Source organism: Oryzias latipes, chromosome 2, assembly GCF_053564925.1.
Source record: "Oryzias latipes strain Hd-rR chromosome 2, Olatipes_Hd-rR_3.1".
NCBI classification, from domain to species: domain Eukaryota; kingdom Metazoa; phylum Chordata; class Actinopteri; order Beloniformes; family Adrianichthyidae; genus Oryzias; species Oryzias latipes.
In genome coordinates, this window is record NC_136238.1 from 36,471,844 (window position 1) to 36,484,980 (window position 13,137).

The 13,137-nt window shown below is 42.1% G+C and overlaps 3 protein-coding genes across 13 annotated transcripts in view; 1 reads left to right on the top strand and 2 right to left on the bottom strand.

Moving 5' to 3' along the window:
* Window positions 1-13,137, bottom strand: part of LOC144986863 (uncharacterized) — a 307,472-nt gene that overhangs the window by 246,907 nt on the left and 47,428 nt on the right. The window lies entirely within an intron of this gene.
* Window positions 1-13,137, top strand: part of LOC144981344 (uncharacterized) — a 259,542-nt gene that overhangs the window by 105,652 nt on the left and 140,753 nt on the right. The gene's annotated exons all lie outside the window — the stretch shown is intronic.
* The window catches only part of LOC144986364 (NACHT, LRR and PYD domains-containing protein 12-like), an 87,113-nt gene that overhangs the window by 72,578 nt on the left and 1,398 nt on the right, over window positions 1-13,137 (bottom strand). For 2 of the 11 annotated variants that reach the window (XM_078933948.1, XM_078933946.1), the window contains exons 2-10: window positions 12,403-12,528; window positions 12,130-12,234; window positions 11,311-11,433; window positions 11,134-11,238; window positions 10,957-11,061; window positions 9,149-9,271; window positions 8,972-9,076; window positions 6,705-6,827; window positions 6,528-6,632 (exon numbers count right to left, since the gene is read on the bottom strand). In XM_078933948.1, the coding sequence (XP_078790074.1) occupies window positions 6,528-6,632; window positions 6,705-6,827; window positions 8,972-9,076; window positions 9,149-9,271; window positions 10,957-11,061; window positions 11,134-11,238; window positions 11,311-11,433; window positions 12,130-12,234; window positions 12,403-12,473 (965 nt within the window). In that variant the 5' untranslated portion in view covers window positions 12,474-12,528. Of the gene's footprint in view, window positions 1-4,320; window positions 6,349-6,527; window positions 6,633-6,704; window positions 6,828-8,971; window positions 9,077-9,148; window positions 9,272-10,956; window positions 11,062-11,133; window positions 11,239-11,310; window positions 11,434-12,129; window positions 12,235-12,402; window positions 12,529-13,137 lie in introns of those variants that run through there. The other 9 variants (XM_078933956.1, XM_078933955.1, XM_078933947.1 and 6 more) reach the window with 8 other exon arrangements.

Sequence of the window (13,137 nt, forward strand, 5' to 3'; positions counted from 1 at the left end):
CATAACTTGTGACCAGAGTTTATATGTGCAAAAAGTCATAAGAAAGAAAAACAAAAAATGGTTTTTGAATTTTGTTTCTCCTTTACTGATTTGTGGTTTAAAGAGTGAACTTAAAAAAATAAATAAACACAGACTCTAAATAGGAAGCACACACTCTCTGACTTCTCCACCTTAAATTTCAATGAATCCAAGTTCAGTCCAGATTTACTGACAATCATCTTCATCCACACTGAGGGTCTCAGCTGTTTGGGAGGAAGTGCTGCCAAGTGTCCATCAGTAAGAAAAAGGCAAGAGAAGTCGAGTTCAGAAGAACCCATTGATGGAGGTTACAGAACTGTAAGATTTAAGTCTTCTCTTGTGTTTAATAGTTATAATTCAACAGTTTAACTGAACTGTGTTAATAGGGGCGTTTAAATTAGAAAATAGCAGATATAGAAGACTGAATAAACAGAAATGTATTACTGATTTATTTATTTATTGATTTCTTTTGTTTACGTATTTTATTTTATTGAATGAGAGTTTTATAAAGTAAATTTTCTACAGAAAACAGTTACTAATAGAGTATAGTTAATAGTATAGTACATGTTCCATACATATTTATTGGCTCTCAGACACTCACAGGTTGCGTGTGTGTGTGTGCGTTGAAGTTGCGGCCCTCCCTCAGCTAGACCCTGCCTTCAGTGGCCCCCAGGTAAATTGAGTTTGAGACCCCTGCATTACATCAATAACATGTGTTTGACAAACACTGTTTCACTCTTGAAGCATGCTGGAGTTAAAACAAAAATGTTAAAGGGATAAGATAAATAAGTAAATGAATAATTCTTAAAAGGCAGATATAAAAGTGAATTAAAGCCGCAGGCGGCGTTGTATGGCCAGCAGGTGCTGTCGTGTCTGCCCACCTCTACCCACCACTGCCAAGCCATCGCTGCTCCCCTCTGCACAGCACCACCGCCCACGTTCAATCAAGAATAGTCAAAGATGCATTTGCTAGTTATGCTAAACATGCTAGTAATGCGAATGTGGCTAAAAGTGCTAGCATTGCAATCAGCATCATAAACTCACTCAGAAAAGCACATTGATTAGATGGACAGATCGACATCAGTTTAGGATGAATCAGAAAAGGTAAACTTTTGGATGACCTTGGCAACAGAGGTTTATTGCTAACCACGCCCATATTTATTATATGTCCATATCTAGTGTTTTTCAATATGTTCAGTTCCAGCCGTGAATGCATGCATGCAATTTCACAGTATTCCATTGAAAAAACCTGGGAGTTATAACAGTTTTGCTAGCTTGTAACGTGCACGCTGTTGAAAATTTACCACTATTAATTGCAACATCTTTTCCACAGTAGCTTGCAATTGATGCCCAAAAAGTTATGAGACGATCAATAAAAATCCCAAAGACAAGTTTACGTTTGTATCCAGTACTAAAGGTGCTTTTCATTTTTTTCAAAAATTCAAGATGGCGGCCTTTTATTTTAGCGGTAACCTATCACATTTCTTTGGATGAAGGCCGCTGAGGGCGCATTTCAGGACCTCAAACGCCTTTTCACCACAGCGCCGGTCCTTGTCCAACCTGACCCCTCCATCCAATACATTGTGGAGGTTGACGCTTCGGACACTGGGATTGGAGCTGTGTTGTCCCAGCGGAAGGGTGCGGACAACAAGCTTCATCCTTGTGCCTTTTTCTCCCGCCGGCTTACTCCGGCGGAGACTAACTATGATGTGGGTGACAAGGAGCTTTTGGCTATCAAGCTGGCGTTGGAGGAGTGGAGGCACTGGTTGGAGGGGGCGGTTCAGCCTTTTGTGGTCTGGACTGATCATAAGAACTTGTCCTATATCCGGACCGCCAAACGGCTTAACTCTAGACAGGCATGGTGGTCACTGTTTTTTGCTTGTTTTGATTTTGTGGTGTCGTACCGCCCTGGCTCCAAAAACGTCAAACCAGACGCTGTTTCTCTGCGGCAGGAACCGGTGGTGGATAATCAGCAACCTAAGACTGTGATACCTGCCTCCTGTGTTCTGGGTGCCCTCTCCTGGCAGCTGGAAGGGGATATCAAGGCTGCCCAGACCCGGGAGCCTGACCCTGGTGGGGCCCCCCTAACAGACTCTATGTTCCCAGGGCCGTAAGTAGTCAGGTCCTTCAGTGGGCTCATGCTACTCGCCTCACTTGTCATCCCGGTGTACACAGAACTGTCTCCCTCCTGCGTCGCTGCTTCTGGTGGCCCAGTTTGGTGAAGGACGCCCGAGAGTTTGTTTCTGCCTGCACGATCTGCACCCAGAACAAGGTCAGCAATCGACCGCCAGCTGGTCTGTTACACCCCTTACCAGTTCCGAGCCGTCCGTGGTCCCACATCGCCCTGGACTTTGTGACCGGTCTGCCATCCTCCACTCGAAAAACTGCAATCATGATGATTGTGGACCGGTTTTCCAAGGCAGCTCACTTCGTGCCCCTGAGGAAGCTGCCTTCGGCCGCTGAGACCGCCAAACTCATCATTGAGCACGTGTTCAGGCTGCACGGCATTCCTGTGGATATCGTCTCTTACCGCGGTCCTCAGTTCATTTCACAATTATGGAAGACTTTCTGTGCAGCCTTTGGTCCCACGGTCAGTCTCTCTTCAGGTTTCCATCCACAGTCCAATGGGCAGGCCGAGAGGACCAATCAGGACCTTGAGGTGGCTCTCCGATGCGTCTGTTCCCGTAACCAGACCTCTTGGAGCACCCTGCTGCCGTGGGTTGAGTATGCCCAAAACTCTATGACATCATCTGCTTCAGGTATGGTCCCCTTTGAGAGTTCCCTGGGCTACCAACCTCCATTGTTTCCGGAGCAGGAGAAGGAGGTGACGGTTCCATCGGTTCAACACCTTTACCGCCGCTGCAGGCGCATCTGGAGAGAGGCACGCGCTGCTCTTCTTCGCTCGTCCGCAGCTAACAAAAGACTGGCTGACCGGCATCGGTTACCTGCACTTGCCTACACACAAGGTCAGTTGGTTCTCCTATCTACGGCTAACATCAAGCTGCGGACGGAGTCGAGGAAGCTGTCTCCCAAGTACATCGGGCCTTTCGAGGTGGAGAGGGTCATCAACCCTGTGGCGGTCCGACTGCGCCTTCCTCGGACTATGCGTGTTCATCCAGTCTTTCATGTATCTCAGCTCAAACCACATGTTACGAGTCCTCTCCAGCCTTCTCCCTCCCAACCGCCACCGCTTCGTATCATCGACGGTCAGCCTGCATGGACTATCAGACGCATCATGGACGTCAGGCGTCAGGGTCGGGGTCTGCAGTACCTGGTTGACTGGTAGGGGGACGGGCCCAAGGAGAGGTCCTGGGAGCAAACATCGAGGATGCTGGACAAGGACATGCTCCAGGAGTTTCACCGTCGCCATCCTGACAAGCCCGGTGGTGCGCCCAGAGGCACCCCTTGAGGGAGGGGTACTGTCGGGTACCGGGGCCAGGGCGGTTAGGTTTGCCTTCACTTCCGGGTTTGGGCTTTTATTTTGTTAAGTTCCTGTTCTGTGTTCCATTGTGCTTTTGTTAACTTGACTTCTTTCATCACCAGCAACTGTCTACTCACCTGTTTTCAATTGCTGTTGTGTATATATACCTTGTGTGCCTCCTCACTTGTCACCGGATTGTTTTCTTTATGACTGTCACTTGTGTACGAGTCTCAGAGCCTTCCTCAGGATTAAAATCCTTGTTTTCACAGCTTCTGTCGTCCTGCATCTTGTGTCCACGTATTCATCCCCTGACAGAAGTAATGTAAGTTATTTATTCTTTCTGTGTAGCATGGTACCAAATGACCCACGGACCGGGGGGTTGGAGACCGCTGCTGTAGATGTGAAGATGTTTGCCCCACAGGTTTGACGGTCACATAAAAACTAGAGGCCTTTTCCTACGTTTTGCTGAAAAAATTGCAAAGTTACAACAGTTTGTTTTAAAAAGTAGTTTAAAAAATTGCAGCAGAGGGCAATAATGTTCTTAACTTGTAGATTGTTTTGATATCTGAAAAATAGAAATCAGACGAAGTATGCAGAAACATTAAACATGAAAATTTCCCTGAGGTATTCTTGGAGGCTGTTCCACAGGAGAGTTCAAAAACTGAATGAAGCCTCGCTGTCTGTTTTAGTTCTAACTTGTGAAATAACCCAAAGGTCTATTCCAGGGGACCTAAGGGTTCAAAAGGGCTCACACTGTAAAATAAGATTAGATTAGATAAATATGATGGCCCAAGACCATAAAAACATTTATAAGTCAATGAAAGCACTTTGTAATCAATTCTGAAAAGATCCAGCCTCCTTTAACTCTGACACACACTCACTGTTTCACTCCTGAACTGATGTTTTTGAAGGTAGGATTAACATCCCTTGATCTGTCACTCCAATAGCTCACATTATCCAAACTCAAACGTCCGCGCATCATATCATTCCATAAGATACAAGCCATCAACACTGCTAGTTTTTCAGCCGATATCAACAACCTTCCATGAGTAAATCCTGATGCCATACCTGAGGAGCTGGTTTTACATTATAACAATGACCTTTCATTCACTTCTAAATACTCATGCACCCCTCAAAACAAGATCAGTTTCCTTCACCCGCTCTGGACCCTGGTTCACACCTGCACTACATCAGCTCAAAGCTAAAGGCAGACAACTGGAAAGACTTCAAAATAAAACTGGACTCACAATTCATAAGGACATGTACAAAAACCACATTATCCTCTATAAAGATCCTATAGCTTCTGCTAAAACTTCCTATTACAGTACTCTGGCCTGATTTACTCAAACCGACATAGCTCTAGGACTCTTTACTCACTTCTTTCTAATATAACAAAAACCCCTGATTCTCTTCCTAATCATCTGTCCTCACCTGACTTTTGTAACGCTTTAATGTCCTTCTTTGTTTCTAAGATCTCTACAGTCCATCAACAGCTCACAGCCAAGCTGCAGTCTCTCTGGAGTGGACACCTTCACCCCTCCCTCGGTTCTGACAACCTTTTCAAGATTTTCCCTTCCTTCTGTCCAAACCATTTCTGACCTCATTACCAACTCTAAACCTTCCACCTGTCAACTGGATCCCATTCCTACATCTCTTGTTAAATCCTGTCTCCTTTCTCTTCTCCCATCAATAACCAACATTATTCACTCCTCTCTCATGTCTGGTATTGTTCCACATTCTCTAAAAATCGCCTCTATCACTCCAGTTTTGAAAAAACCTGGTCTTGACCCTAACAACTTTAATAATCTTCCCCCAATCTCTAATTTACCTTTTATTTCCAAAATCCTTGAAAAAACTGTTGCTCTTCAGCTCAGTGTTCATCTTTCCAGTAACAATATCTTCGAATACTTCAATCTGGTTTCCGCCCACTCCATAGTACAGAAACAGGTCTTTTAAAAATCACAAATGACCTCCTCTTAGCTTCAGACTCCGGTTCACTGTCCATTCTAATTCTCCTTGATTTAACTGCTGCTTTTGACACCATTTCCAACAATATTCTTATTCACAGACTTCAAACTATTGGTATTTCTCACACCCCTCTGTCCTGGTTTTCCTCATATCTATCAGACCGTAGTCAATTTCTCCAGATTAAACCTCATATCTCAAACACCTTGACACTCTCTGCTGGTATTCCCCAGGGCTCTGTCCTAGGTCCCCTTCTCTTCATCATTTACATCCTCCCTCTTGGTTCTCTCTTCCATAAACACAACATTAATTTCCATTGCTATGCGGACGACACCCAGCTCTACATTTCTACTAAACCCTCCTCATCACTTCCTCCTTCTTCCCTTACCCTCTGTCTGCAAGAAATCCATTCCTGGTTCTCTTCCAGTTTTTTCCAACTAAACAGTTCCAAAACTGAAGACCTCCTTGTAGGCACTCCATCCGCTATTTCCAAATCCAATAGCTTCTCCATCTCTATCAACGACTTCTCTGTTCTTCCCTCCCCCCAGGTAAAGAGTCTGGGTGTCATCCTCGACAGCTCACTTTTGTTCAAATCTCATATTAATAACATCACCTGTTCTGCTTACTTTCATCTCCGCAATATATCTTGTCTCCCCCGTTATCCCACCACATCCCACCAGTTCTCCAAAACTTACACTGGCTTCCCATAAAACAAAGGATTAGTTTCAAGATTCTCCTCATAACCTTCAGTTTAAAAAATTGCAGCAGAGGGCAATAATGTTCTTAACTTGTAGATTGTTTTGATATTTGAAAAATAGAAATCAGACGAAGTATGCAGAAACATTAAACATGAAAATTTCCCTGAGGTATTCTTGGAGGCTGTTCCACAGGAGAGGTCAAAAACAGAATGAAGCCTCGCTGTCTGTTTTAGTTCTAACTTGTGAAATAACCCAAAGGTCTATTCCAGGGGACCTAATGGTTCAAAAGGGCTCACACTGTAAAATAAGATTAGATTAGATAAATATGATGGCCCAAGACCATAAAAACATTTATAAGTCAATGAAAGCACTTTGTAATCAATTCTGAAAAGATCCAGCCTCCTTTAACTCTGACACACACTCACTGTTTCACTCCTGAACTGATGTTTTTGAAGGTAGGATTAACATCCCTTGATCTGTCACTCCTGAAAGACCCACAGCTGTATTCAGATCCAGGTTCAGGTTGGTTCCTGTGAAGAATGAAGGTTGCTGGTGTGACTGTTGCACTCTGATATGCTCCTTTAACTCTGACACACACTTACTTTTTCACTCCTGAACTGATGTCTCTTAAATTAGGAATAGAAGCCGATGATTTTTTAGTGTTGATAAAAGCACGGCTGGGTTCAGAACCAGATCCACAGTCAGTTTGAAATATCTGTTGGGCCCTAATGGAAAAACATTTGATTGATCAAAAAGTAATTTATTAAGTAACTGAAGATCATCCGATTATCTTCTAATTTTTGTTGCATTTTACACAAACTTACTACCTTGGCGCGTGACCCCCAACCCCCACCCAGCTGGTTTTACATTATAACAATGACCTTTCATTCACTTCTAAATACTCATGCACCCCTCAAAACAAGATCAGTTTCCTTCACCCGCTCTGGACCCTGGTTCACACCTGCACTACATCAGCTCAAAGCTAAAGGCAGACAACTGGAAAGACTTCAAAATAAAACTGGACTCACAATTCATAAGGACATGTACAAAAACCACATTATCCTCTATAAAGATCCTATAGCTTCTGCTAAAACTTCCTATTACAGTACTCTGGCCTGATTTACTCAAACCGACATAGCTCTAGGACTCTTTACTCACTTCTTTCTAATATAACAAAAACCCCTGATTCTCTTCCTAATCATCTGTCCTCACCTGACTTTTGTAACGCTTTAATGTCCTTCTTTGTTTCTAAGATCTCTACAGTCCATCAACAGCTCACAGCCAAGCTGCAGTCTCTCTGGAGTGGACACCTTCACCCCTCCCTCGGTTCTGACAACCTTTTCAAGATTTTCCCTTCCTTCTGTCCAAACCATTTCTGACCTCATTACCAACTCTAAACCTTCCACCTGTCAACTGGATCCCATTCCTACATCTCTTGTTAAATCCTGTCTCCTTTCTCTTCTCCCATCAATAACCAACATTATTCACTCCTCTCTCATGTCTGGTATTGTTCCACATTCTCTAAAAATCGCCTCTATCACTCCAGTTTTGAAAAAACCTGGTCTTGACCCTAACAACTTTAATAATCTTCCCCCAATCTCTAATTTACCTTTTATTTCCAAAATCCTTGAAAAAACTGTTGCTCTTCAGCTCAGTGTTCATCTTTCCAGTAACAATATCTTCGAATACTTCAATCTGGTTTCCGCTCACTCCATAGTACAGAAACAGGTCTTTTAAAAATCACAAATGACCTCCTCTTAGCTTCAGACTCCGGTTCACTGTCCATTCTAATTCTCCTTGATTTAACTGCTGCTTTTGACACCATTTCCAACAATATTCTTATTCACAGACTTCAAACTATTGGTAATTCTCACACCCCTCTGTCCTGGTTTTCCTCATATCTATCAGACCGTAGTCAATTTCTCCAGATTAAACCTCATATCTCAAACACCTTGACACTCTCTGCTGGTATTCCCCAGGGCTCTGTCCTAGGTCCCCTTCTCTTCATCATTTACATCCTCCCTCTTGGTTCTCTCTTCCATAAACACAACATTAATTTCCATTGCTATGCGGACGACACCCAGCTCTACATTTCTACTAAACCCTCCTCATCACTTCCTCCTTCTTCCCTTACCCTCTGTCTGCAAGAAATCCATTCCTGGTTCTCTTCCAGTTTTTTCCAACTAAACAGTTCCAAAACTGAAGACCTCCTTGTAGGCACTCCATCCGCTATTTCCAAATCCAATAGCTTCTCCATCTCTATCAACGACTTCTCTGTTCTTCCCTCCCCCCAGGTAAAGAGTCTGGGTGTCATCCTCGACAGCTCACTTTTGTTCAAATCTCATATTAATAACATCACCTGTTCTGCTTACTTTCATCTCCGCAATATATCTTGTCTCCCCCGTTATCCCACCACATCCCACCAGTTCTCCAAAACTTACACTGGCTTCCCATAAAATAAAGGATTAGTTTCAAGATTCTCCTCATAACCTTCAGTTTAAAAAATTGCAGCAGAGGGCAATAATGTTCTTAACTTGTAGATTGTTTTGATATTTGAAAAATAGAAATCAGACGAAGTATGCAGAAACATTAAACATGAAAATTTCCCTGAGGTATTCTTGGAGGCTGTTCCACAGGAGAGGTCAAAAACAGAATGAAGCCTCGCTGTCTGTTTTAGTTCTAACTTGTGAAATAACCCAAAGGTCTATTCCAGGGGACCTAATGGTTCAAAAGGGCTCACACTGTAAAATAAGATTAGATTAGATAAATATGATGGCCCAAGACCATAAAAACATTTATAAGTCAATGAAAGCACTTTGTAATCAATTCTGAAAAGATCCAGCCTCCTTTAACTCTGACACACACTCACTGTTTCACTCCTGAACTGATGTTTTTGAAGGTAGGATTAACATCCCTTGATCTGTCACTCCTGAAAGACCCACAGCTGTATTCAGATCCAGGTTCAGGTTGGTTCCTGTGAAGAATGAAGGTTGCTGGTGTGACTGTTGCACTCTGATATGCTCCTTTAACTCTGACACACACTTACTTTTTCACTCCTGAACTGATGTCTCTTAAATTAGGAATAGAAGCCGATGATTTTTTAGTGTTGATAAAAGCACGGCTGGGTTCAGAACCAGATCCACAGTCAGTTTGAAATATCTGTTGGGCCCTAATGGAAAAACATTTGATTGATCAAAAAGTAATTTATTAAGTAACTGAAGATCATCCGATTATCTTCTATTTTTTGTTGCATTTTACACAAACTTACTACCTTGGCGCGTGACCCCCAACCCCCACCCCCACCCCACACACACACATACATACAAATTTGATGATATATTTAAGGTTCCCTACCTTTATTTGGCCATTTTACACAGACAATGCATAGATTTTATAAACTACACGGGTGTCAAACTCAGTCACACAGGGGGTCTAACACACATTAGGTTTCGGGCCGAAAAAGACAAAAAATTACTGAACACACTAAAGCTAAACTTTTTAAACTTATAACCTTTAAAACGTAAAAAAAATATGGATAAAAGCAGACAGGAACATTAATCCAGGATAAATCTAGTTAAAACTTGAATAATTTAAAATATTTGGTATTGGGGCCAGGACGGTTACTTCCTGTCTCTCACATGTCCTCATGTCAGATGTCTTGATTTTCCCTCCAGTGTAAATTATTCCACTATGTGCGCACCTGTGTGTAACTGCTTAATCAGTCCTCATGCTTATAGTCTGCGTCTCCCCTGTTCTTGTTGCTGAATTGTTTTGTGCATTTCACAGAGCTGTGAGCACTCCTGTCTTCAGAGCAAGTTGGTAATTAAAGCTGAACTTTCTTTGGAAATTCCTGCGTCCCGCATTTGTGTCCACTCTGCTTCCTGACATTTGCTCTCCATAAAAATACATTCTGTCAAATTTATACAAATATGAACACGCTGCAGAACAAAACGAACAGATTCTGGAAATAATTATAAGAAGAAATAACAAATCAAATCATTCAATTTTCTTTGCTCTTTTGTTTAGAGCTTAACTCCTGCGTCATTTCTAACAATAAGTTCATTTCTTGGGGGTGGGACGTCCTGTGTGTGTGTCTTTGTGAACATATCAGAGGATTTGATTTTTTTTTTTTAAAACCTCTTATTGTGAAAATCCTTTGTAGGTTTTATAAAACATTAAAACTAAATCATAGAACTCATCAGTGGGATTACTCCAAAATATTTGGCATTTCCTTAATTTTGTGCAACTCCAACAGTAACAATCCTCAAAAAACCTCAATCCATTCATAAACACCCATAGTTTATTTATGATCACAAAAGGTGCAGCTGTTTTCCTGATCTTTTTAAGTCAAATACTGACACCAATTAAACGACAGAAAAGACACATAATAAAAATATACACAATAGTTGGTAAATAATGACATTATTAACATGAGCTGCTGAGTGATCCAACAGAACCTGACGATCCAGGTGTTGCATAATCCGGCTTCACTCCTCTTTGCCTACGCCAACTACCCCTCCCTGTTTCCTCCAAAGACAGCTCTAAGACACTTTTAGGCTGTTCCAAAGTCTATAACATAACAGATTATAGAAAACCGGTAGTGGCTCAATTTTTCTTTTCTTCCAAGCACGGGGATGCCGACTCCCATTGAAATTTGAAACCCCTACTGTCCATGTTAAACTATTGAAGTCAGATCATGAACAGACTGATCTGCAGTGAGACAGTCAGGTAAAACGCCCCTTTCTGACAACCGTGTCACACTGCATACAGACACTTTCACTGTGGAAAAAAACTCCAATCGATCAATTATTGTCCATTCGATACATCAATAACATGTATTTGACAGATACTTACTGTTTCACTTTTGAACGACTGTTTTTGAATTCATTTAAATAATCATCTAACATGTCACTCCTTTTGGACCCAAAGCTGTATTCAGATCCAGGTTCAGGTTGGTTCCTGTGAAGAATGAAGGTTGCTGGTGTGACTGTTGCACTCTGATATGCTCCTTTAACTCTGACACACACTCACTGTTTCACTCCTGAACTGATGTTTTTGAAGGTAGGATTAACATCCCTTGATCTGTCACTCCTGAAAGACCCACAGCTGTATTCAGATCCAGGTTCAGGTTGGTTCCTGTGAAGAATGAAGGTTGCTGGTGTGACTGTTGCACTCTGATATGCTCCTTTAACTCTGACACACACTTACTTTTTCACTCCTGAACTGATGTCTCTTAAATTAGGAATAGAAGCCGATGATTTTTTAGTGTTGATAAAAGCACGGCTGGGTTCAGAACCAGATCCACAGTCAGTTTGAAATATCTGTTGGGCCCTAATGGAAAAACATTTGATTGATCAAAAAGTAATTTATTAAGTAACTGAAGATCATCCGATTATCTTCTAATTTTTGTGGCATTTTACACTAACTTACTACCTTGGCGCGTAACCCCCCCCCCCCCCCCCCCCCCAACCCCCAGGTAGGTAGGTAGGTAGGTGGGTAGGTGGGTGGGTGGCTAGGTAGGTAGGTAATCATTTCACTCGTCCAAAAATCTGATTTGAAGACAAAATCCATCCTCCTCTCTTTCCTCAAAAACACGTCCACCACCCTGTTATGTATTCAAAGGGGCTTCAGTATCGTCAAGAAGTATTTTTCTGTTTCTATGCTGAGAGTCGAGTTTGTAAAGTTATGTCTTTGCGTAGGTTTGAATCCACTTTAGAGACCAAAATGTCCGCTGAACTGACGCAGTGGACACGAGGATGGTCAGCGCCAAACACAAATCTGCGCGGCTGCTTCATGATCTCACTCAGATTTTTCTGATGAAGGAACTCAAGGAGAAAAGGCTTTGAAAACACTGACGGCCTATCACTGATTGAACTCAGATCATAAACAGACTGATCTGCAATGAGATATGTAAAATGCCCCCTTCTGACAACTGTGTGACACTGCATACATACATTTTCACTGTGGAAAAAAACTCTAATCAATTAATTTTTCTCCATCCAAAACATGTATTTGACAGACACTTACTCTTTCACTCTTGAACGACTGTTTTTGAATGTAATTAAATAATCCTCTGTCATGTCACTCCTTTTGGATCCAAAGCTGGATTCAGATCCAGGTTCAGGTTGGTTCCTGTGAAGAATGAAGGTTGCTGGTGTGACTTTTTAGCTCTGATATGCTCCTTTAACTCTCACATACACTGTTCCAGTCCTGAACTAATGTTTTTGAAGGTTGGGTAGGTTTTGGGTCCTGAGCTCTGACATGGAGAAGATCATGGACAGTTTGAGATGTTCATCTCACCTCTGAGCTTTGCTCTGGTTGTCATGGTTACCGTCTCTGCTTAGTGAGGGAGGGGCTCCCTTCTGATCCATGCTACTGGATTCACTGGATCCACATCAGCTCACACACACCTTCCACCTTCACCTGCTGAGGAAACCCTCCTCATCATCATCATCATCTGCACATCAGGATCAAGTTTCTGCTTTGGAGCTTCATTTTCAATCCTCAACATCTTCATCAAACCTTTGTTTGCTGCAGCAGAAAAGTCTTTCTTCTGTCAGTCAGATGATGATTCAAATGTTCTGAGAAGTTCTGTCTACAGTAGCATCAGGACTCTAATCCCTGGATTAATCTGGACTAAAACTAAACATGTAAAGTGCTTTAAAATGTTAACACAATATAAAATCAGAGAAAGGACACAGAATGGCACAGGGAATCTAAAGCAGGTAAAACCCAAATAAAACCGACTCAGGAATATAAGTAATCAAACAAACAAATAAAAGTGAACATGAGTAAAAATCAGCTAAAAGCTCTCCTAAATAAAAATGTCTCAACTTGAGTTCTAAAACATTCAACTGAGTCAATTTGGCACAGAGACAGGGGGAGGTCATTCCAAAGTCGGGGAGCGACTGCCTGAAAGGTGAGGTTTTCCCCAGTTTTAAATTTTTTTTTTTTGGGAACAGATAAAAGATTCTTATTAGTGGACCTCAAGGAAAAGGTTAGAAATATAGTTTGGGGTGCAAGGCTCTAAAACAC